Source organism: Podarcis erhardii, assembly GCF_964252035.2.
Source record: "Podarcis erhardii genome assembly, chromosome: 7".
Classification (NCBI taxonomy): Eukaryota; Metazoa; Chordata; class Lepidosauria; order Squamata; family Lacertidae; genus Podarcis; species Podarcis erhardii.
Window position 1 is genome coordinate 55,280,192 of NC_138511.1, and position 25,034 is coordinate 55,305,225.

General features: G+C 49.4%; 2 protein-coding genes across 3 annotated transcripts; both read right to left on the bottom strand.

Annotated features, from left to right (window-relative positions):
• Positions 1-224: 224 nt before the first annotated feature.
• On the bottom strand, positions 225-14,047 carry MMP15 (matrix metallopeptidase 15). The gene is made up of 10 exons (XM_081870581.1): positions 13,761-14,047; positions 9,467-9,615; positions 8,943-9,065; positions 7,546-7,853; positions 7,126-7,287; positions 6,326-6,531; positions 5,644-5,782; positions 4,775-4,925; positions 4,232-4,347; positions 225-2,529 (listed from the first exon to the last, which is right to left on the bottom strand). Exons 1-10 carry the CDS (start codon positions 13,872-13,874, stop codon positions 2,009-2,011), a joined length of 1,989 nt encoding a protein of 662 aa, XP_081726707.1. The 5' UTR covers positions 13,875-14,047; the 3' UTR covers positions 225-2,008.
• Positions 14,048-18,157: 4,110 nt separating this feature from the next.
• USB1 (U6 snRNA biogenesis phosphodiesterase 1) lies at positions 18,158-24,581 on the bottom strand (the record flags this gene model as incomplete). Of its 2 annotated transcripts, XM_081870594.1 has the most annotated exons (7): positions 18,158-18,712; positions 19,529-19,609; positions 20,018-20,123; positions 20,404-20,457; positions 21,044-21,227; positions 23,123-23,283; positions 24,427-24,581. In XM_081870594.1, the coding sequence occupies 7 exons, from the start codon at positions 24,579-24,581 to the stop codon at positions 18,608-18,610; spliced, it is 846 nt and encodes a 281-aa protein (XP_081726720.1). In that variant the 3' UTR covers positions 18,158-18,607. The 2 variants fall into 2 exon arrangements, with proteins under 2 accessions (XP_081726720.1, XP_081726721.1); XM_081870595.1 differs by lacking the exon at positions 19,529-19,609.
• Between the last annotated feature and the right edge of the window lie 453 nt (positions 24,582-25,034).

Genomic DNA, 25,034 nt, shown 5'->3' on the forward strand with positions numbered 1-25,034 from the left:
GAAAGGGAGGGGGGATTCAGAGATTCAGAGAACAGGAAGACAAGCCACAATATGGTGCTAATTTCAAGCATAAAAATATTAATATCTGTAAAGCTGAGATGAAAACACCTAGACAAGCCTCAGAAAGGGAAAAGAGCCATTAAATTAGATCTCCAGTGATTAGGGAAGGGGTAGGGGGTTCTTTGCTCTTTGGTCCTCATTACCATTGACAGAAGCAGAATAAATGATCGTACAAGCAGGCCCGCTTAATTTGTATAACATGTACAGGTTACAGAATCCTTCCTATTTACAGTCCAAAGAAATACACCCCAAAATGCTATGTGAAGGCACTTGGAAGTCACAGAAATCTATGTAAATCAATGCAACTTTGCTTCTTTTGCCTGTTGTAACGCAAGGCGGTTGGTAGTTGGAGGCAGAAACTCTGAGGCAAGAGAGTGGCCAAAGAGGAAGGGGGCAGGCTCCCCCTCAAACATTGGGGCTGCTTGGAAGTGCATCTTGAGAGACCAAGGGAACTATAGCTGTGTTGCAAGGAGTGGTTGCAGAGTCTCTTTGGAAAGAACAAAACCTGTTAGGACAGCAGCCCTAGTGCCCAACTGATCTCAACATAAATCTCTCATGGCCTTGAGCCGAGTTCTGCAACCCTGCATAGGTTTAGTAAAGCCATCCTCCTTGCATCTCCCGCTTTCAGGAAAATGCACACTTGCGCAATTTCCGTGGCCAATTTTTCAGGTGAACTGCCTGTGCGAATGTCTCATGCACTCAGTTCACGCAAGGTGAGTGTACATCTCCACCTTCCTTGGGAGAGAGGATATATTCCGTGGACAAACTGGTCCTCAGCCTTCCAAAGCCCAGGGGTTATCCTTACACCAGCTCAGGTCCCTCCTCTGAGGAGCTGAATCATCGCCTACTCCAAAGTGATACAGGGGGGCCTCAGAAATCAAGCCACGTGGTCACTCCTCATTCACAGTTACAGCACAACACCCCCAACAGCCTCCAAGGCAGCCCAGGAACCCAAACCCCAGGGCTATGTCTGCATCAAGGCTATTCCACCCAGCAGAGTCTGCTTCCAAGATATGCAGCAAAGACCAGGGCAATGGGAACAAAGAGAAGTAGGAAATGCGGGGGGAGAGGTAGGTAAGGAGCAGTAGTCACATAGTGGGAAGGAGACAGTCACACAGACATGCACACACACAGGGCACCCAAACAGTCCCTTCTCCAAATATTCCTGCGCAATCTCCTCACAGCAGTAGTAGCTCTGGCAATTACAGTAGAAAAGTTTCCCACGTTTTGCTCTGCAAATGAAGAGGCAGGGTGGGATGGGAAGCACCTTTGAAAATAAAAGTCAAGGTTTTCAGGATGTCGGTTACTGAGCCCAAGGAAGAACACATCTGCAGATATCCATGGGCACACCAACCTGTCCAGGGCAGCCCATTGGCTGGGGATGGGGGAGGACTCAGCAACTTGCCCTGGCAGGCAATGAAGTGTCTCTCCCACCCCCAAGGGGGCGGGGGGCATCAGGTCACAGTTTCTGGAGTACATGCACAGCAGGGGTGGCACAGACACAAATTGGGGAAGCAGGGCCCCCTCCTTCAGACTGCAAACAGGCCTGGACTGCCATGCGTGTATTAGGTAGACGAGGGGGGGACGAGACCCACAGGTTAAGAGAAGGCCACATGCCGCACCCTTTCCAAAGGGCTGTCCGTCACTCGGGCAGGCCAATCAAACAGGGGAGGTCAGTCACACACCCTCCCCCTGCCCATGCCTGGGGGGAGGCGGGGTATCCAAGGCTGAGGCACAAAGGTAGGGATGGGGGACCTTCCTGTGAAAAGACTCTGCTGGGAGCCGTGGTCCAGACGAGCCCAGAGACTTCAAGAGCTTCTCCTCCAGAGATGCCCGGGGGAAGACAAGGCAGTTTCCCCACCTGTCCTGTGCTCCAAAGCTCTTGATGGAGCTTGGAGGTGGTGCGGAAGCAGCAGCAGCAGTAGCAGCAGCCAGGTCAGCTGTGGCTTCAGACCCAGTCCTGCAGGGAGCGCTTGCAGTAGAGCAGCATGCGTGGGGTGCCCTTCCGCTGCAGCTGCACAATGACGTAGACGAGGCCCAGGATGCAGAGCAGGAGCAGGAGCAGCAGCGTCACCATGATGATGCTCATGGTCAGGGGGTAATCGTTAATGTGCACCACGATGTCCACATCGCTGCCATGGCCAGGACCCTGCTCCCGGCCGCCTCCCACGCCATCACTATAATCGTCCTCAGCTTCGGCTTCCTTGTCCTTCTCTGCAGGGTGAGTGTCCATGACATTGTCTTCCTCATCCACCACCACCTCCTCTTCCTTGTCCTGCTCCGGGCCATCGGGGCGGGAGGGAGGCTTGCCCACATCAGGCCACCTGCGACCAGGGTCGGGGTTTGTTGCCACCTCGTCGTGGCATCCCATGAAGTCCCGCAGGATCGACTTGGGGTACCCGGGTTCTGTTTTCAGCCGCTCATTGTCAAACTTCCAGTACATTCTGCCTTTGTAGAAGTAAGTGTAGGCTGGAAAACAGGAGGTGGTAGGCACTGTTAGTTGGGGTCCCTTTCCATGGCTCACAGCTTTTTCATGTTCTCTTTTTGCCCAGGCTTTCTCTGACTCTTAAGATCTGCTTTATGTGTTTGCTTTTTCCGAATTCCTGCTTAATCCACTTTTATATTGACTTTATACGTATTTATATTACTCTCTAACCGGTTTTGTTTTTGTGATATATTGTTTATTTTTAGACTATAAAACCACCTAGATATTTTTGAAATATCAAGTTGTATATAAAATGCTTTTAAATGAATGAAAGAAAATAAATAAATAATGATATTCTGGTGTATTCTTAGCTGCTTGTATCATTAAGCATTGGCTTCCACTGTTATGAATTATTTGAAGCCCTTTGCGAACTAAATCACCGTATCATTCCCTGACTCTGGATTATCAATAAATATATTTAACCCTATTGGTCCTAATACAGATTCTTGCAGGACTTTACTGTTCAGTTAGCTCCATGGTGAAAAAAACAATTCATTCATTCCTCAGCAGAGCTTTGCTGCTGTGATCATGCTTTACAGTCCACATGGGGGACATAATTCAAGCAGATGGGCCAGTAGCTCTCAAGAACTCCTTGGGTCATTTTTAAGGAGCTGGCTTTACACTGACTCAGTTCACACCTCATAGTAAACCACAGCTAAATCATGGAGTGTAGGGTAGCTTATTCCAACTTAGGGGGCCTGATCTGTGCCCTCTCCCTAAGCAAATTGTTCTAGCTTCCCAAAACTCCCAGTTTGGGCAATGGCAGCAAAAAGAAATCAAAAGTAATTTGGCTCACCAAGGATACACCTGAGAGGACCTGTTCTTTTCCTCCTCTCAGGTTACACAAAGAGGAAAGAAGCCCCCCTGCCCCCCCGGCTTCGAACAAGGATCATGAGTTTTGTTTCACGCCCAACAAACCACAATCTGAAGCCAAGTTTTCTTCTTGGTTAACTGGCCGTGGTTTCTCGGGAGCAGAAAAAACCACAATCCCTAATTGAAACATGATGTGAAGCCGGCGATGATGTCTCGTTCCTCGCTCTGCGTGAGAGTAAGGAGGAGTGAAAGGCTCCTTCAGAGGCATGACTTACTGGGTGACCTGCAAATAGGGTTATCAACTATCCTCCCATGGAGTAAGGAAGCAGACCTCAACAAGCTGCATATTGTTGCTACAAGACTGGCATTTCCACATTTGAATGCCAACTTGCTAGTTTTTAGTTTAGCAGGTAGCTCTAAAAAGTTCTTTTATTTTAACAACGTTTATATACTCCTTGACTGTAAGAAAACCTGAAAGTGGTTTACAAAAAAAGTTATTTTGCGGATCTCTTTCTTCTCCCCCCTTCCTCACAAAGGGTTTAGATGTGGGTCTCTTTTCAGCATCATCTTCAGCCCAGATGGAAGAACAAGCTTTGCTCTTCCCTGTAACATCTAATGCAAGGATCGCAAATCTGTAAAGGGCACCACAATTCCCATCATTCCTGAACATGAGCTGATGGGAATTGTAGTCCCCGATATCCTGTGACCTAATGCCCGTCTTTCTCCTCTCTGGTCTCCTGCTTCCAACAGCACTAACGAAATATTCATTATTAGCGTTCATAACTTAAGCAACCTGCTCCTCAAGCTGCTACTCTGCTCGCTATACCAAGAGTCCACATTTGTCTTGCCAGGTCAGAATCCTTTTCTACTTACTGGCATCAGAACTTAAGAAGGCTCCCTTGGGGGCATGAGGGATTCCGGCCCATACGCTGATCTTCCTTGGGTATCCTGGATCCACAGAATGGCTCTCCTCATCAAAGCGCCAGTACCTAGCATCATAGAATCATAGAGTTGGACCCCTGAGGATCATCTAGTCCAACCCCCCCCCCTGCAATGCAGAAATGTGAATCACTGGCCCTTCTTTCACCATTCACCGTCCATACTTCTTTATCAAGTGCTAGTCTTAAAGGGCAGGGGGGGAACGTTGTCCCTGAATTGGAGACCTCTTTACAGACCCTGCCCACACCTTTGGTAAATTCCTCAACCCCTGGGAAGGTTAGGAGGCAAAAATCTAGGGATTCTCCAGCCATCTGAAGATCCTGCCACCAAGTGCTATTAGAAAAACTCACCAAGAATGCCTCCCTTGTTCTCTTATAATGACAACGGTGCTGGGCTGAGAGGTGCCGGAACTGAGTTCTGGTGAGTTCTGGCTGGGGAAAAAGCCCTGCTGCCGCCTTTCACATGCCAGCTACCCACCTGTCCCCTCTGAAGAAGAAGGTGTGCCCTGTAGGCTCCCACCAGATGGCTGCGTCCATCTTGTCGTAAGGAATGCCCTGTCCGTAGCTGGTCAGGGGTTGCGGGTAACCCGCTTCCAAATTTGCCTCACGGAAAAGCCAGTACTGATCCCCTGGAGGAAGGGCAGAAAAGAAAATTAGGCAGAGGCTGGGCCATGAAGCACACAAGAAGCCTGTCTTTCTTGTGGGGAAACCCCCCCCCCCCACCTCCATATGGCATCTATCAAGTCCTGCCTATTCCACCTCAATAATCTGCATGGGGCAGGATGGGGTGGGTGGGTCAGGTTGCTGGTTTCAGTGCTGAGTGCAGGCGTCTGTTTGTTTACGCTACTTTTTAATCCTGGTTTTTCACACTTGAAGTGCATATCGTTTGGACCAACCTGATTTCTGTAATTGTCAGTTGTTTCAAACTGTTTTTCAATAATGTGCTTTAATGCTGGCAACCTGCCCTGGGACCTTAGGCTGAAGGGTGGGTGATTAGTTATATGAATGATGATAATGGTAATACAGAGGGGGCCAGAACACAACACTCAGCTTCCCCACCCACCCTAAAGAGCACAGGAGGGAGTTTTAAGAACAGCTCTTTGGGCTGAACTCCAGGCCCTGAGGTAAAACACAACACATGGACTTTCTGAGGGGTGCCCATGAAACGCCCACCATCCTTCTGCTCGCCCCACAGCAAGGAGAAGAGAAAGGAGTCTGTCAGGAAAACCCACAGGGGCACTTTGGAGTGGGAAGGAGAGGGAGGAGAAGACACACAGGACATTTCTCCTGTCTCTACAGAAAACTCAGGAGACCCTCTACGGGGCCTTTGCTTTAAACTTCTCTCACCTCTAAAGAAGGCAAACCGCCCGTCTTGCCTCTCATATGCAGCATCGATGTTCCCAGGGAGGCCCCTCCAGAAGTGCCCAATGGGCATGGGGTAGTTGTCCAGCACCCGGTTATGACGAACCCGCCAAAACCAGCGACCCTAGATAAAAAAACACAGGGAGCTGCTTAACACCAAGTCAGGCCCAGTGGCCCATCCAGCTCAGTACTGTCTAAAATGGCTGGCAGTGTCCATCCCCAAGGTTTCAGGCATATGGAAATGAGGAGCAGTGAACCTGGAACCTCTGGCATGCGAATCAAGTACTTTCTACAGCCTCCCCCCTGCCCTGGGGAAAGGAAGCTCAGGCCTGCTGATTCTGGTCCTAGGGCATGACACCCACACCCTTCTCCTATTCACAGGTTCGCCCACAGGTAGGTGCCACCCATCATCATGGCAAATGAGGCTCATATCCCACTGCTTGCTGCCCACTTCAAGAGCTCCAGGCCTAGGAGCTCCAGCTCTAGGACAAGAGGAGGGAAGGGGTCTAGGACACTTGAACAAGTCACAAAATCTGGAATTCGGGGCCCAGTTATTCCTGAGCTCCCCTCAACACCCCATTGCACAAGCCAGACTCTCATCTTGAAGCATCGCTCTGGTAACTGCGGAGAGAAACCATGGAGGCAGGACAGAGGAAGCTACAGGTACCTTGAACACAAACATCTCCCCACGGAGCATCGTCACTGTATCAAAATCCCCGTCGCAGATGTTTGGGCCGTACTGGTCTGGGTTGCCTGGGCTGGGGGGCTGGGCTGGTTTGCCAGGAGGGGGTGGTCTAGGAGGCTTGGGACCTGGCTTTCTGGGTACCACAGTAGGGAGGGGTTTGGTGGGCTGAGGCTGTCCCCCTGGAGGACCTGAGTTGGTGGGGCAGGAGGAAGAAAAGAGGGAGAGGGTTTTGTTTATTGCAACTTCCAGCCCTTCATCTGGTATAGGAGCTGAGCATGACTTTAAAAAAGTACTAAAATATATAAAAACACAATCAGAACTGTTAAAATATTTCAAAATACACAATTCACAGGTAATCTATAACTTGACATGAAGTGAACCCCCAACAGAAGTCACATCAGACAATCAACTAGCTCAGTGTCAGGTCAATTCTTCCCCCAAAAGCCCTGGGGAAATAAACATATTTTTAACTGATGTCAAAAGCTAGCCAAAGATGGCAGCAATCACTTCTCAGCAGGAAGGGAATTCCAGAGCCAAGGCACCACCACAGAAAAGGCCCAATCTCAGATCACTGCCTGGCCCTGCAGAGCTTAATATATTGGCTGGCTGATGAATGAAGAAGCTGCCAAACAAAGGGGAAGATAACACAGCATCTGTCTAAGGCTCAAGCCAATCTTGCATTCTTGTTTACATGCATATGACAGCTGATGGTCAGTCCCGAAACATACAAACACACACACACACACACACACACACACACACCTTGTTTGCCTGGCACTCACCATAGAGCTGCTGGATGCCACGAAGGTCGTCATCTGGCAGCTGGAAGTTTTCTGTGTCCATCCACTGATAGAAAGGAGCCATGATGGCGCTGGGGTTGTTGGAATGCTCCAGGCCCAAGGAATGCCCCAGCTCATGGACGGCCACCAGGAAGAGGTTGTTCCCTGTTGACAACAGGGAAGGATCATTCCCCAGCTCCACTCACTTCCGCACTGGACAAGAAACACTTCCCCTCGATTCCACTGCTTATTAGGCTGACGTGGAAGAGGAATCCCAGCCAACCCCACCCATGGCCAACTACTAGGCAGGGCCCAGCTGAGGTTCCTGGTTTTCCAGGCCAATGTCAACGTCAGATCCCTTTGCCCATGGCAAGAAGAGCACTCCTTCCTTACATCCTTCTCAGGCCCGAGATTCTTCCTTACCAGACACGTCGGCATTCTCAAGGGTCCAGGGCTCATCCAAGTCAAAGTGCGCATCTCCTCCCATACCGGGACCCGGGAAGTATGCATGTGCCAGAAAGCCCCCGGTGCCATCAAAGGGGGAGCTGTCCCCATGGAATCCAGAGGCAAAGAGCACCATGATGTCTGCTTCCTTCCTCCTCTTGTGCCGGATTTCATCGTATGGGATCTCCTGGAAGATGAGGGGCGTCACTCGTTCCCACACCTGGAAGGCTCGGCGGACGGCATCGTAAGAGTAATAGAGCCCCAACTTCTCTGTGTAGTTCTGGATGCTGGGAACACAGAAGGATGGGCATTACTGGAAGCGGGAACCATGCAAGGCAAGTCTTCCCCACAGCGGCAACGCCACGTGCCTTTTAGTCCCAAGGAGCCCTTCAGCAGCAAAGAGGCACACCAGCCAAAAGTTACTGAAAGGCAGGTGTAGCGGAAAGGCAAAGACTGGCAGATGAATTTCACAGAGGCTTACAGCAAGAATGAATGGAGAGTGGACTGCCCTGCTCACAGAAGCAACTGGCCCCTGTTTCAAATTGTGATTGCCGAGGCTTTGGTGCTCCAGAAAACGCAAGCAGGCAGAGGAGGAGAGGGTGTGTTGAGTGCACATCTGGGCAGGTCACCCTTTTGCTAAGAAGAGGCAACTTTGCATTTGATCTCGAGGTCTCACCTGGGGTTTTTTTTTCCTCCACTCTACCTCAACCCACATGTGGGTTTATATATCACTGCTGCCACCACCACCTTCGTGCCCAGCGTATGTGGCACAGCTGACAAGGCAGGCTGTTTCCTACAGAGGCTCAGGTCACAAAAAACTGGTCAGCCTTTAATGTCCTAGACAATCTATAGGGAGAATGCTTTCCGCCCCCCTCCTGCAGGATCCAGACCCAGATATTCTAGGCATCTCTGGAAAAGCAGCAGGGACCAAATGAGGGAACTCTCTGTCCACTCGCAGCATAATCCATATGAATGCCATGCAGTACCCAGTGCAAAATGCAAGGTAAAACTTCCTAGGCTAACTTCAGCTTCCTGTTCTTCAGAGATATTGCTAGTCTTTATGGCGGCGTAGAAAAGTCAGCAAGGGGTGGGGCCTCTGAATTATGCTCCCTCCCCATCTTCCACTTTGCCCCTCCTAATGCTGCCCATCTCTCCTTTGTTTCTCAAAGCGTTTTGAATTCTGTAACTCCAGACTCTGCAATCTAAAGATGATTATCAAGCGTATTTCTGCAAAATTGCATCATGCACATTTTAAAGCACAAAGACATTTGCAAAGTCTTCATGCTTCTGTCAACTCTACAGCCAGTTCCTGCCCCCCACCAAAGGTTCCTTCCCCAAACAGTCCTGCTTCATGCCTCAGCAGCTGTGGAACGTACCTGAAGCTCAGGTGAGCCTGGCTCCACCTCCGCCCAGTCAGTGCATAGCGTTTCCGCCGCATGTTGGCCTTGACTTGAGCCCCAATCTTGTCGGCGACACCGCAGCGGGGCCGCTTCATCCACCTGCAAGCGACAGTCAAGCCTTGTTACACAGGACACCAAGAGCCAGCACCCATGTCCACTTGCTCAAAAGTGATTCTCTTGCAGATATGAATTCAGGAATTCCCACATTAAAAGCTGAAGGAAGTCGCCCCCATCTCCACTTGCCTTGCTCTTGCAAAGTGCTAAGGTGAGCAACTGGGTGCTTGGAAGGATGGGGAGAGAGGGAGGAAACTCCCATCTAACAGAAAGATCAGTGGCAAAAAGATGGTGGAAGAGAGGGCTGAGCTGGCAGCAGGAAGGAGTGTCCTTCACAACACCCATTGTATCCTCCTGGAGTTCCCCTTGCCTTGCCTCACTTCTCCAAGAAGGAGAAATGCCTCTTCCCATCACAGGTGACCTGCAGGAGGAAGACCTAAACTTACGCTTTTGTCTCTTCATCCAGAATGCCTGTCACAGGGATGCCATAGAAGCTCTGCATCTCAGAGAGGGCTGAGGAGAGGGTCTGAGCTGAGCGCAGGGTGGACATCTGGCGGTTCGACTGCGGAAGGTAGCCATAGAACTGTAACCAGCCCTGCAAGTGAAGAGGAGCCCTGTCATCAGTGTGCAGAAAGCCACACCACCTGCAATCACACAGCTGGAATATTTCCTTTCTGCTTTATAACGCCTAAGCCTTCCTTATGTGGGGTATTGTCAAGCACTCCAAAAGTAAAGCAACTTTCAATGTATTTTGTGTCAGACAATTCCTTAAAATAAAATAAAAGAACCCTTCCTGTGTGCCCATGCAAGAGTTAAAACCCTGGACCTCCAGTTTAAGCCCTACTGTCACACTGGCAAACTTTCTACAAATTAATATGTAGCCGTTATTAGGTGGTGGCCCCCATTTTCAGACTAGAAATTGAAGGGAGAAGGCCCTGCTGCATGAACACATTTCTCAGGCTGGCAACCAAGACTATTCATGAAACAGGAATGGCCTTTAGCCTGCAGGCCAATTTTGGCCCACGAAGCCATTTTCCCCATTAGTGGTGTCAGCTGATGGGCAGGAGGACAGGGTAAAATCCTGCCTCATCTAAGAACAGGATTTTGCAGCCTAGGTATCAGGATTTAATCCCTGTTCATCATCTGATGAGCTAGGAATAAAGCCCTTTGTCCTTCTACTTGAAAAGGGTTGGTGGTGGTACTTGTGGAATTGTGTGGAACTCCCCCATACCCTGCTGACACCCACCCACTGCTCCAAATGACACCTTTGCAAAGGGAAAGCCCCTTTCAGACAGCTCCGGCCTCCCCCCTCTAGCTACCAGAGCTGCTTCACATAGCCCTTTTGCAAAAGGCAAGACTATTAAGCACCATAATGGCATTGTGTGATTGGCAGGGTGTGGCCCTGCCCACCTGTCCAATTTGGCCCAAGAGGCAGATCCCCACCCCTGGACAGATCAGCTCAGTCTGAGGTGCCCTTATTCCATGTGGGACGTTCCAGCTAGCAACAAATCTTGTGAGTGGGTCGGCTTCTCAGCCAACTCCTGAATAGGACAATTGTCTAGTGAATGAGCAGCTGGTAGTCTTGTTGACCCGCACACTCTGAAGCACAGAATCATAAGGTGGAGGCAGACAACAGATTTTCATCAGGTTGGAAGTAGTGCAGCAGACGCCTTGTTACATGTGGAGGACCCCCATTCCTTGACTTGGTCCCCCATCATCCCTAGTTAAACTGGGTTTTTAAAATATGCTTTACTATCAATAATGCAGAATAAATATATTAATAACAATCATACAAAGAAAACAACCAAACAATAACAGAATCCATTTAGTATTAGTCATACATGAGAAGCACGAGAAAAAAAACGTGAATTAAGATTAATTCACTTTTTAAGATTAATCATTACTAATTTTGTAAAGACAAGGCTACAATTTGCCAATAACAACTGCATGAAAGAAATCTCCAGAATTACAACAAGGGTAAGTAAAAATAAATAAAATATTAAACAAGAGCTCTACAAGTCTACAGTGTACAACACAGAGTTCCCAAGATCCTGGTCACTGATCTCCATTGTCATGTCTTTTAGCTATCACAGGCTCCATAAATTTGCATGTTTCTGCTGGTATATTTGTTTCCTCTGCTCTATAATTTATATATTTAATAAAGTCAAATGAGACTGGGTAAAAGACCCTTTTCTTGACAGCCCTTTGTGCAGATGAAGTTTACATACCAAATTTCCACCGTCGGTTTATCTGTGTACTTTCCAAAGTGTGTGATGGTTAGTTGCTGCCATTAGCAAGTAGCATATTATTTTTATAATCCAAATTTCAGCTATCCCAGATGTTCAAAATCACCCGGGTGGGAATTGCTAGTGTTTCTTGGTGAGTAATATATTGGACTTCTTCAACCCGTGACTCCTGAAAATTGTCACTTTAGGGCAATTCCACCATTTATTTAATTACATTTATATCCCACCTTCTTCTCCAAGGAGCTGAAGCTGGCGTACATGGTTCTTCCCCCATCTCATTTAACCATCACAACAACCCTGTGAGATAGGTTAGGCTGAGAGGCAAGGTCACCAAGTGACTTCACATCTGAGTGGGATTTGAACCCTGGACTCTCAGGTCCTAGTCTGACACTCTAACCACTACACCACAGAGAGGGCTATCAAGGTGGGAGTATGTGCCCTTTCCTTGTCCAACAAATCAGCAAGTCTGTGAAGATGACCAGGAGAGGCAAGGCAATTAAACTGATGTAAGATGCCAGCAAAATATGGTTTTAAGCCAGGCATAGGCAAACACTGCACTCCAGAAGCTTTAGGACTACAACTCCCATCATTCCTGACCACTGGTCCTGTTAGCTAGGGATGACGGGAGTTGTAGTCCCAAAACATCTGGAGGGCAGAGTTTGCCTATGCCTGTTTAAAGCATTGTTTCCTTGACAATGAGCCCAAGAGCCTTGCTAATCCAAGTTTCCCTCAAGCTGCACCGTCCCCATCAGTGCCGAGACCAAGATTCTTTCAAACTCTGTGACCTCCCCATGTCCAGTGACAATAAATTTTGGGAAACTTGCCCTTTTAAGACAATACAGCGACCCCCAACCTGTGCCCTCAAGATGTTGCTGGACTGACTACAACTCCCATCAGCCCCACCCAACACACCATGCTGATGGGAGCTGCAGGGCACCAGGTTGGCATAGGCAGACTTCACATTTGCCGCCTTGCACCATTCCTTCAAAGTCAGCCTAAGTTCTCACTCACGTCTCTGTACATTTTGCCTTGCAGGAAAGCAACTACTTCCTTATTACTGAGCCAGCTGCTCTCTAACATACCCAAAGCCTCCTGCAAAGTTCTCTCACCTCTGGTGGGGGGGGGGGCGGAGAGAAGACCTTGGCTTGTATTGCTCTCACAGGTTGTGAAGACAGCATTTTTAAAAAATCCAATTGAATTATTAGAATAGAAATCCGGTCTTGGCACTGATAACATGCAAGTTGTAACTTAGCAAGAGAAGGCTCTGCTGAAAATGCTTCACCACCTCACTAAATGCAAACACAGACACCACAACTACTCATGGCAGGTGTGTGTGCTGTTGCTGCAGCAGCCTGTGAACACATAGACCACTGGGCTCCCTGATGCACATCTCCTCTGAGACAGGAGGTCCTCCCAGCCACTGATTCAAGGGCATCTGCTGCCAACTGTGCCTGTTTTTAGAGCTGCAGCCCAAAGCTCTTCCCACCCCCTATTTAATTCCCCCCAGGAAGGTGTTTTGGGCTTCCCTGCACTTTCCTGACTGTGCTGGGTGGTGCCACTGCAGGCATTCACCTGTCCTTGCTGCTCTAGCCCAGGTCCTGGGGCTGCCAACCTCTGCCACTCATGTCCAGGTGGGTGAGGACAAAACTAACCAGGATGAGAAGTTTGCAATCTTTTGACAAGAACCCCTTTGGTATCCTCCCCCCCCCTTTTTTGTGAACAGTCATTCTGGAAAGCAGAGGTCATGTTGAGGTTCCCAGCAGCCTTCACCAACCTGGTGCCCACCAGATATTTTGGATCACAATTGCCACCATCCCCGACCTTTGCCTGTGCTGGCTGGGGCTGCAGCCCAAAGCATCAGGATGGTACCAACTTGGCAAAGGCTGTCCGGAAGACGGTGGCAGCCCAGCCAAAGCAGGGCCTGGGTCCTGAGTTGATCTAGAACCCAGGGCTCTCCTCTGCCCTTTACACTTGGACTTTGCCAAGAAAGCTCCCTCTTCCAGTCTTGGATCAAAGCTCTCCAAAGCTTAAGAGCAAAATAAAAGGCGACCCCAGCACCCCTCAACCCCACATAATTTGGGCATAGCTGGGCACCTGTCAGGCCATCAAGCCCCAAGCCGAAACAGACAAGAAGAAGAACTGAGCGCTCCTCTTCCCACGAGTTGCTTGTTCCAAGGCCAGACTCGCTTTCCCCCTATTTGTACCCGGGCAGTGGGGCGGGAGCAGCCTGGGGCCCCCACGTGGCGCGATGCGACGTTGCCCCACCGACTACCTGCGCTCTCCAGGCTGGTGCCCGGGGCGCAGGTGGCCGTCTGGAGAGCGCAAGGCAGGGGGGCTGCCGCCGCCACCTCCTGGACGCCTCCCGCGGGCCCAGTCCGCCCCTTCCCCCCGGAGCGCCGCTCTTTTGTTCGGCCGGCGGGCAGGCGGGAGACCTTGCCCGGGCGGCCTGCCTGGCCAAGACGCAACAAGAAGCGCAGCAGAGCGGGGGACCTACCTCGGCGTCCACTTCGCCCGGGACCGGCCCCGCCGAGGCCCGCAGCAGCAGCAGCAGAACCCCCAGCAGCAGCAGCAGCAGCAGCGAGGGCTGCGGGCAGCCTCCGCCTCCCATACTGGACGCTCCTCTCTCGGTCCACAGCACGAGCCGCCGCCGCCGTCCTCGCCCCGGGCCTAGCCAGGCCCCCTTCGCTACTTGTCTCCCGCCCGCCTCTGCTGTTGTCGCCGTCGCCGCCGCGCCTCGGCCATCGCCTTTGTGTGGCGGGCTGGCGCTCCAGCCTCGGCGCTGCGCCCGTCCCGTCTGCTCGCCGCTCCCTCGCCCGGCTGGCTCAGCGGAATGCTCCAAGCGCCGCCCGCCCGCCCCGTCGCGCCCTGCGCTGGGCTGGGCTTGTGGCGGCCGCCGCCTAACGGCCAGCCGACTCACTGACCGCCCCTCAAGCCCAGGAGCCAGTCCGGAAGGCCCCCGAGGGACGGGCAGCTAAGCAGCCCCACGCCTCCAGGCTCAAACCGGAACGAGGCGGCGGCTTGGCCGTCTGGGCTCCCAGTCCACGCTTGGAGCTGTTTCAGGCATGGGAGGCGGGGTCCCTGTGCGTTTGCTTACTTAGGATTCGGCAGGGTCCCAAAAGCCTCGGAAGCGGCGGGAGGACTGAGACGAGCAGAGGATAGCTCACTTGGTGAGCACATGGTGCTGATAACGCGAAGGTTGCAAGTTCGATCCCCGTATGGGACAGTAGCATATTCCTGCCTTGGACTAAATGACCCGCGGGGTCCCTTCCAATTCAACCATTCTATGATTCTAAGATATTTCCCCGCACTTGATCAAAGTTATCGCTATTTAGATGTCAAGACTTACACTCAGCACCGTTCTATGGAATCATTTATTTATATTGTTATAATGAAACTTTCCCTCAAAAGGCAAGGGCAGAAGCGACAGGTGCAATGCCCAGCCTAACCATGTTTACTCAGAGGGTAAAGCCTGCTGAGTCCAAAAGGGCTCACTTCCAAGGAAGCGTGCAAAGAATTACTGCCTTAGCAACTTTCATGTTCTACATTCAAAACAGCTTCTCTTCACCTGCCCCACCCCACTCTTGAAATTGCACAAGTTCACCTTGAATGTGGAGCAGCTTAAAGGCTAGAAAAGCATCCGCCACCCATCCCAAAAAGCTCCCTGTCTGGTTTTGGCACTTTTCTACCCAGTCTCACCAGGACCAGGGTAATCCATAAGTTGTGGATTTGTTGCCAGTTAGCACCTTCCCAGTTCCCTGGGCCAATAAAGCGAGATGAGCGCCACAACCCCAGAGTCGGCCACAACTGGACCTAATGGTCAGGGGTCCCTTTACCTTTTAATATTTGGCTGCTCAGCAACTGTGGCCTTAATTAGACACCAGTTCAGAAGTAAAATTTCACTGAAGAGAGTGAGATTTCTTCCAAACAGAGAAGAGGATATGGGCTGTTATTAAGAACAGCTAGGAAATTCTGTTCAATGCAAAACCGAATAACTTGCAGAAAAGGTTTGGCCTTTGCCAACCTGGTAACCTCCAGATGGACTACAATTCCCATCAGCAGTCCATAACTTCTGGAGGGTGCCAGGTTGGCAGAGGCTATTCCTAAACGATGATTGGTGGAGAAGGGCCACAGTGGGCAATAGAACTGGCCTGGCAAGAGCAACTCCCAGTGCAAATTGAATTCGTATTTTAACTCCTGCCCTTTTGCTTACTTTGTGACGTTGATCAGGACTTTGCCTCTTCCCTGGTAAACAAGAGTTCAGAAGCAACTGTCAGTGCATAGTTAAGAACCTTTCTCGGTTGGGTGACAAAATTAGGTATTCTTGTTTTTATCAATTGGGAATCAGCTTTGGCTTTGGTTTATTGCATTTTCTGCCAAAAGAGATGGCATCCCTAACACAATCTGACCAGAAGTGCATTAAGGTCGGCACCATCTTTTTCTCATAGAGGTGTTTCCAGGCAACCAATAAGCAGGACACAGAAGATGACAGCTGCTTCTCGCAACGTGTATTCAGAGGAACTCTTCCTGTGACGCCGGACCTTCAGCACATACCCATAGCAAGGAGGAGGGCATAGCTCAGGGACAAAGTTGATGCTCTACTTGTAGAAAAGGCCAGGTTCCACTCTTGCATCTCTAGGTGGGCTAGGTAACACTCCTGACTGAAGCCCCAGAGAGTCAGTGGCCTATAGACAATACTGAGCTGGGTAGGTTATTAGCCTCAATTGACACTTGAGAGAACTGCCTTGCCTCTTATATGCCTGGTGGGTCACTGTGGTCTGGAGGAGAGCTTCTCCTTTCAAGCCCCCCAAACATCAGAAGTCCACTGCATAGTGGTTTGGAGCAGGGCTCTCAGCCTGGCTGCACCTGTTTTATGCAACAGCATTCCTGTCGAGATACAACAGGCGCTCACTTCTGTGCTTCTGGAAACAACTGAAGGAATCTTCTGTTTTGACAAGCTTTTCCAGCTGGAGGAGAAGAGTCTTAGGTGCTCATTTTGTATTTTATTTTTGTACTGTTTTAAAAAACTTTTTAAAAGCATTTTTAATGTGTGTGTTTTTCTCAATTGCTTTGATACATGTGCAGATGAAAAAGGTGGTTCATAAATGAATAATAATGAAGCAGCTTTATCAATTGCTGTCCAAATATTTGTTAAATGCTCCTTTACAGCCCCATTATTACAACTCGTGGGAGCAAACTCTATAAACTATGTATTGTACGTAGTGGTACAGCCTTCTTTAGCCTGGTGCCCTCTGGATGTTTTGGACTACAACTCCCATTAGCTATGCTGGCTGGGGCTTGTGGGAATTGTAGTCCAAAACATCTGAGGGCACTAGGTAAGGGAAGGCTGAGGCAAGACTTTAAATCTGTCCTGAATCCACTGCCAATCTATCTCATTAAGTGGGCCCACCTTATAATACTATAAGGGAGAATATTTTTTGGATATGTTGCATAGTTTTATAAACCTTCATTGTATTCCCCTTCCTTGCACAAGCCCCCCTCTCCCAGCTAAAATAAAACCTTAAACCCTTTAGCTTTTCCTCCTTATGAAAGTACTCTAACTAATTGGTTGCTTGGGTTATTTTTCTGCACCCCTTCTACAATGTATTTTAATTTTATTTTTTTAGTTATGACAACCAGAACTGTACATAGCATTCAAGTGTAGCCCATGTAACAGATTCATGTACTATGCTGGCTATCTTTGAGGCAGCAATGCTTCTGAATACCAGTTGCTGGAAACCTGAGGGGAGAAGGCTCTTGTGCTGAGGGCCTGCTTTCAGGCTCCCTGTTGGGCATCTGCTTGGCCACTGTGAGAACAGGACTAGATGGGCCATTGGCGTGATCCAGAAGGGCTCTTCTTATGTTCTTATTTTCAGCCCATATCCTAATAATCCCTAGCATGGAATTTGCCTACCCCGAGCATTATAGACAGCAGCTCCAACAACAGGAAACTATATTTATTAAAAACTGTTGATACGGTTTCTCACTGAAAATTCCAAGGCAGATTGTAACAGCAATACAAAACTTAATTCAAACCTTTGCAGATTTATTTACACTTATAAAAAAATATTTAATACCGTCTTTCAGCTCCAATTGGCACCCCACCCCCCACTACCGCAAATCAAGGCTGCTTTTCCTACACTCTGTTCTTAAACCAGCTGTAAGTTGGTATACCTGTCCTGTTTTACCCCACAGAACTCTGGTGTGGTGGCCTTTTGGGCAAGCTGAGAATTCCCTGAGAGATACCTTTATAGACCCTTTATGCAGCCCATACCAACCTGGTGGCCTCCAGAAATTTAGGACTACAATTCCCATCGGCCCCAACCAGCATGGGATGCGGAGGAAGACAGGGCAATTAAACCTCCATTAAGACGCAGACTGTGAAGTGATGGTAAGGAAAACCAACTCAACACTGACCCCTGGTGGTTATCTGGCCAATTGACAACAACACTACAGTGGTGCCCCGGAAGACGAATGCCTCGCAAGACAAAAAAACCCGCTAGACGAAAGGGTTTTCCGTTTTGGAGGTGCTTCGCAAGACAAATTTCCCTATGGGCTTGCTTTGCAAGACGAAAATGTCTTGCGAGTTTTTCCGACCTTTTCCCCCTTCCCCCCCCTTTTTCTAAGCCACTAAGCCGCTTATCCGCTAAGAGCCGCTAAGCCACTAATAGCGCTAATCCGCTAAGCCGCTAATGGGCTTGCTTCGCAAGATGAAAAAACCGCTAGATGAAGAGACTCGCGGAATGGATTCTTTTCGTCTTGCGAGGCACCACTGTACTATGGTAAAACCCGATGCCCCTTCTCGCACTACCACGTACCCCAGTATATAGGTGGGAATCTGTACTTCTGTTTCTCGTTTGATTCATTTTTAGCTAACAGCTCAGTCCGACCAGCAAGGATGCTTTCGAGCAAAATGCCTCTTGTGACATCAGCTTTAAGGGCAGGCAGGAATCCTCTCAAACTTTTAATGGGTAATTTCTGTTGTCCTCCAGATCAGGAGAGATTCTACTCAGCTGTTGTCCACTTCAAAACTGCACATCGTTTTCAACTGGCCCTCAAACTGAATGGCACTTTTGCATGTCACAACTCCCTCAATAATCATCCTGGCAAGAAGCTGTGGCTGTTAATGTATCCTCTGCATTCTTTTGTAGCACTGGACCCTTCACCTTAGGCCCATCACTTGCAAGACCCTCAACAATGAGCAGTGGGGGCAAGGGGCTACCACCATCTTACTGCTGAGCCACGAATATCATTTGTGGCTTCTGACCATTCATTGTGTCCTGGCGAAAAAGTAGGTAAGGTCCATCCTCAGCTGGCGGCTGCTGCGGATTATTCTCCCAGCTCCTACCGTAAAGGGAAGGAGAAGATCTTCTTGCCAGACTTGCAACGGACTTCGGCCCCAGGGATTCGCACAAGGTATGAAGAGTCCTCAAACCTATTCACAATCTCCTGGAAAAGACAAAGGAGGTGAGAGGGGTGGGAATTATGCAGAGCCCAGGAATCTGATTGGCCCCTGAACATTTAACAGGCAGCATGCTGGACGTATTAATATGTGACAAATATGGGTAGGAGAGGGCTTATACTTCTGAATACCAGTTTCTGGAAACCACAGGAGAGGAGAACATTCTTGTGCTTGGATCTTGTGCTTCCAGGGTTTCCCACTGAGACATCTGGCTGGCCACTGCGAGAACAGGATGCTGCACTAGTTTGGCCATTGGCCTGATCCAACAGAGCTCTTCCAATGTTCTTACGGCTTTGTGCTCCCATCTGGGCCCATCTACTTTTGTACTAATTGGTTCTGAGGTCCATTTCAAGGCTGCTGGTTTTAACTTTTGGAGCCCTTCACAGTGTGGGTCCTGTGTGCAGGAAGGAGCACATTCTCCTACACAAACCTTCCTGTGTGCCTGCTCTGTCTCCCATCAATATTTAAATCAGCCTTCCCCAGATGTTTTTTGGAGCAGCACTCACATCAGCCCCAGCCAGCAGGAATTGTAGTCCAAGACATAAGGTTGGGGAAGGCCGATTTAAAGAAGAGGGAGATGTAGAGATAGCTTTATAGTTGCAGAACCTTCTCTGTGGAACTCCAGGTTGAGGAAAGCTCAAGAATTCCTAGGTAAGCTTTTCCTCACCAGATGTTGCCTTGAGCACTTCTGCAAACTGAAAAGGTATCTCCAGAAATGCCAAGGCAGACATCTCTATTTCAGCCCCCTGAGCAAGCTAATTCCTTAAACCTCTATGCTCGTGAATGACATCCGAGGTGGTTACCTGCAACTCCTGAAGACAACTTTCAAGTTCTTCAGAAAGGTTTCCAACACACCACGCGAGGCTGAGATGGAATGAGGGATTCTGTACAGAAGCCAGGAAAAAGCAGGTGCTAAGAATCTGGAGAAGCTGCACTAACCCAGCTAGGTGCCACCACCCCGGAATTCCTGGTAGGAGCTGAGCACCCTTCTCTATCTTCCATGGAAATTAGACTCCAGGGCAAAGAGGGAGGCTTTGGGTGGGCTGGTTGGTTTCCTCAACAAGTTTATGTTACCACAGCTAGTTTATACACATATCACATGAGATCTGCAGTCTTATTTGGGAATACTGGTTGGGGCTGATGGCCAAAATATTTGGAGGGCACTCGGTTGGTAACTGTATATATATATTATATATATAATGTAATAAACTGTTTATTTCCAGGGCCGTGGTCATTCAGCAGCAGCCTCTATCTGCAGACTCCACTCCCTCCTAGAACAGTGGAAGTCTTACCTTGTAGAAAGAAGGGAGACTGAATTCCTCCATAACTCTGTCCACTTCAGAAACCAACTCCAAGAGCTGAGAGTGCCCAGAAGTTACCTCCAAGCCAATGAAGGTCCTGCAGAGAGATATGACAGAATCTTAGAGCAGTTCAATGTTAATGTTCAACGTGAGTGCCCACTTTGCCCCAGAAGGCAAAGGGCTGAGGGGGCACTAATAGAATGCTGCCCCACTTGAGGCAAACACTGGCCTCCCCCTCCTCTCTACCAACCTTGTCCTTGTGCGATTATTCTGCTTGTGCCAATCAAGCCACAGGATGGTTGGCAATTTCAGCCTGAGGACATGATGCAAAGCAGCCTATTGCTCTCTGAGGAATAACCTCAGTGCCATTCACTCACCTGCTTTTGGGATCATTGGTGTAAATCTTCACTCGATCTGCTCTACAGGTGAACCTGAAATGGGGAAAGAATCCATCTGATTCCTTTGCAAGATGAAGAGGAGAAGGAGGACAGGGGAGAAGAAGTAAGGCATACTGAAACCCAGGGGCTGGGGAGTGCATTTTCTGATTTGCTCCTCCCTGGAGCCTTTAAGTCACTCTCTTCCAGCAATTACAGCTCTCCACACTTACCTTTCCCTTTGCTCCCTTTTACTGATCCAGGTTTTGCTGCTGTTCTCTAAAACAGCTCTTGCCACAGCCATTCAGATGTTTTGGACTACAACTCCCATCAGCCCCAGGCAGTGCCAGAATATATAGAGGGCACCAAGCTGTAGCAAAGACTGCTCTAAAGTATAAAAACTGCACACAAATTTTCAAGTGGAATAAGGTCAGCTGATTTAGTAACCACGTGGAAGGGTGGGTGAGTTCCACGAGTCATTCTACATCATGATTCTGGGGTGAACAGGGAGAGGTGTGGGTCAATAATGCCCTGTCTGCCTCCTCACAGAAGAAGTGCGGATTAAGAATATGCGCTGGGTCAAGGGGAGGTGGTGCCCAAAGTGCAAGAGGAAGGTGTGGTCTAAGGGTCCAAAGCATCTTACCTGGGGAAGGAAGCCAGGTGTTCCTTGAGGGACTGGACAACAGGGCTTATCCAGTGGTGGCGCAGGATCACACCCTGAGAAAGGCTGATGTGGAACTCTGCCATAGCCGTCAATGATGGCACGGATGCACGTGCACGCAGGAGGAGGAGCTGGAGCAGGTCGAGGAAGTCCTCCTGAGCCTCATCTGTACGGAACGGTAGAACAACAGTGGAGGATTGGAGCAGGTGGGTGCATGGGTCCATCTCTGCTAAGCTGCGGTGGCAACTTGGTAGTAAGTCATACTTTCCATGCCTCAAATCTCTTCTGTAAAACGTGGATTACAATGGCCTCCTCTACCCTACAGCCACTACCAACCAGTACCTGTGGATGGGTAGAGAAAGATGCTCTTTGTCTACCCCATGATGGCTCTATATTACCTCTGCTACTGGAGGAAGCAGAGCATTATTCTGTATATTGGGTGGGGGAGAGCACAAAGAGCTGGAGAGTGTGATTGAGCTGGTGTTCTGGTTTGGGAGAGAACAAGGCAAGAAGCAGAGACCCCACGGAGTGAGTAGGTGAGGTCTGCATCTGGGCCTCCCTCAACACTTGCTGCTCATTTGCTACTGCCCACTTGCTGTGGAATGATTTGAGGTGTGCTTTGTTGGTGGGGAGGAAGGTAGCAAACTGGCAGCTTCCAGGAGCTTTGGGGTAGGGGGAAAGTGATGGGGTTTTTTGTGCAGAAAAGGGAAGAGCTGCATGCTCACAGGTGTCTGTGAAAAAGCTCCATGGTGGTTTTGGAAAGGCACTGCAGATATGCCTGTAGCCAAACCCAGGGTGTGGTGTCATAGATATGGCTTAAGCCTCCTGCCAAGACTCAGGGTCACCCATGTAACTGGGGGAATGTTGGTCAGTTCTAATGAAAGGTAGGTGTGTGTGGTGGTGATGTCCCTATGAGGCAGACATAGGAGTGGACAAGATCATATCTGGAGCAGTGCTTTACACCGCAACACTTTGTTGTAGTTAAATGATCTGTGGTGCTTCTGATCTGGTTTCCCTCCTCCCACTTCATATTATGAATAGGAACAAAGGAAGCTGCCTTATACAGAGTCAGACCACTAGCCCATCTGGATCAGTATTGTCTACACTGAAAGTGGCTCATTCCTACCAGGAGATGCTGGTGATTGAACCAGGGACCTTCTACATCAGTTGTGGCATTCTATTGAGGTGTTTGAAAAGAGCTATCCTCTTAGACTTGTTTAGCCTGGAGAAAAGATTGAGAGATGATAAAGGTAAAGGGACCCCTGACCATTAGGTCCAGTCGTGACCAACTCTGGGATTGCGGTGCTCATCTCACTTTACTGGCTGAGGGAGCTGGCATAAAGCTTCCGGGTCATGTGGCCAGCATGACTAAGCCGCTTCTGGCGAACAAGAGCAGCGCAGGGAAACGCCGTTTGCCTTCCTGCCAGAGCGGTACCTATTTATCTACTTGCACTTTGATGTGCTTTCGAACTGCTAGGTTGGCAGGAACAAGGCTCAGTGGTTTAACCCACAGCGCCATAGCCACCTTCAAATATCTAAAGGGCTGTCCTATGGAAAATGGAGCAAGCTCGTTTTCTGCTGCTCCAGAGAGGAGGGCCCGAACCAATGGATTTAAATGACAAAAGAAAGGAGATTCCAACTAAACATCAGGAAGAACTTTCTGACTGTAAGAGATGTTTGACTGGAGAACAAACTCTCTAGGAAGGTGGTGGACTGTCCTTCACTTGTGGTCTTTAAACAGAGATTGGATGGCCATCTGACAGGGGTTGGATTAGATGACCCTTTGAGTCTCCTCCAACCCTACAATTCTATGATTCTGTGTCAGTAAGCACAGTTCTATTAAGGATGTCTGGTCAGCCACTGTGGCTCTGTGGGCACCTCCCTCCTTTTGCCCATTGGAATGGCACTTCTCTGCTATACAGATAAAACAGCTGGAAGGGCTCTGCTCCTTGGAGAAAAGTTACCATTTCTGGCTGAATCCCAAAGATGTGTGTTTCCAGAGTTTGACTTCCTAGGAACACTGGGGTCGGAGAAGAGGACAAAGAGCAGAAGGGCACTCACAAGGCACGTAGACATGTGTTGCCCAGTTGCCTCGCTCATGGGGAAAGGTCCTCAGGCGGCCTCCATGCTTGCTGCTGTCGTCCACCACTGTCTCTGCCTCCTCCTGATCTCTGAACATACTTAGCACGCTGTCTGGCACAGGAAGGCGAGGAGCTGTTGAGCTGCAAGGCAGAGGGAGAAAAGAGAATTCCCAGCCCTTTTAATACTCCTCTTCATTTGGAGCAAAACAGGCCAAATGACTCTTGGCCCCTGGACACTGCACACGTTTTTCAGTCCATGCCCTACCCACAACTTCAGCACTCAGATGAGTGCAAAAATAAGTTGAGTGACTGGATACTAATGGCTCTGCAATGCATGGAGAAACAGAGCAACCCATCATGCCCAGAAAGAGTGAGGTTTGAGGAAAACTGGGCAGAAAAATATTTCAGATGACCACCTCCCTACATCAAATTTGTATCTAGAATTGGGTTTTTCCTGCTCTAGGGAAAGTACTGTAACTAAATACTTAACTCTCTGCTTTTTGTGGAGAAGCAAAAACATTGTTGCCTTGTGAATTAACCACAGCCCTGTATCTGCTTTATTTCAATTGCTATGCTGTTGATTTCAGTCTGAATTACATTTTAATAATTGTTTTAATTGTTGCAAACCTCTGGGAAACTCTGGTGGGTAGCAGGATGGGGCTGTGTCCCAACCCACTCAGCTTTGGGACAGAATAAGGAATGGCGGTACCTCAGAGTTGCTGGGGCTTCTGCAGAGGACCCCTGGCTCAGCTGGTGCTTTCTCCTGCCAAAAGGGCCCCAAAGCAGCAAGGCTCAGACCTTGCCTTGAGACCCTAAGGGGCGGCACTGAGGAGCAGACACCAAACTGAGGTGCTTTAAAGGACAGCAGTTGGCACCAATTGCACCAGGAAGTGCATGGAACTGTTGGGAGGTATCTACCGAAAGGTGCCGGGAGGAGGAAGAAGGGGCAACAGCAGCACAAACCAGTCTAGCAACCTGGGGTGGCAGGGGGAGAGAGAAAGAAAGCAGGACCCAGCCCAACCGTTCCTGCTGCCTCTGAATTGTTTCCAATCTAGATGGTCCTTACAAGAACCTGCCATTTTATTTATTTATTTCTTAAAAGTTATACACTGCTCGATTGTAGGGGGGAAAACAACAACCTAAAAGCAGTTTACAAAAAATATTTAAGAACTGGTGCCCGAGTTTGCCTTTTTCCTTTTCCCTCCCCACTCCGCCTTCCTTTTCTGCGTGTCTTTTTCGGCTGAAAGGGAAGGGGGGCTTTCTGTGTTGAACTTATACGCCCACCTGTCGCCGGGAGAGCGGCGGCCTTGACGTCCCTCCACCGAGCTTGCGCCGCCGGCCTCGCCGCCTTCCCCTTGCGCTCCCGGGGATGCGCTCTCATCTTCCGAGTCGGAGCTGCTGTAGCCCACCAGACCTGCGACCGCCGCCACTCTACTCATGGCGGGCACGTCAGGATCTCCACTTCCGCCACCTAGAGAGAAAGAGGGACTACTGCGCCTGCGCAAAAGCGCCTCTTTTAATGAGCGAAGCTTGCTGAAGTCATGCTGGTGCCACCCGGCAGTGGCTATAGACGTTTAGACTTGCGCTGGGAGTCGCTTACGGGTCGCTTCGGGAGAGCCTTTTCCCGCGCGTTCGCGAGTGGGCCGAGCGGTAAGACGAACGGTGGAAACCATCATCATGTTTCAGCATCGAATTGGTGTGTTTTGATATTTGACTTCGTAAATCGTATCGTTGTATCGCAACTGTGATAACTTTCTCTATTTAAAAAAACATTTTCCCCCTGCAACTTGTTTTGTTATTAAAATTCATTACAAATACTATGGGAAACGAGGGCAAAATAGAAAATAAGTCAGTGGGGCTCATTATTTCTGAACTGCATGATTTCTCCCAAA

Excerpts from the sequence above, each read along its gene's own strand:
- MMP15 (XM_081870581.1), bottom strand. The coding sequence starts at position 13,874 with ATGGGAGGCGGAGGCTGCCCGCAGCCCTCGCTGCTGCTGCTGCTGCTG. Across the intron at positions 6,532-7,125 it reads TGGCATCCAGCAGCTCTATG|GTCCTCCAGGGGGACAGCCT; the intron begins GTGAGTGCCAGG and ends CCACCAACTCAG. Across the intron at positions 2,530-4,231 it reads CTTCTTAAGTTCTGATGCCA|CCTACACTTACTTCTACAAA; the intron begins GTAAGTAGAAAA and ends CCTGTTTTCCAG.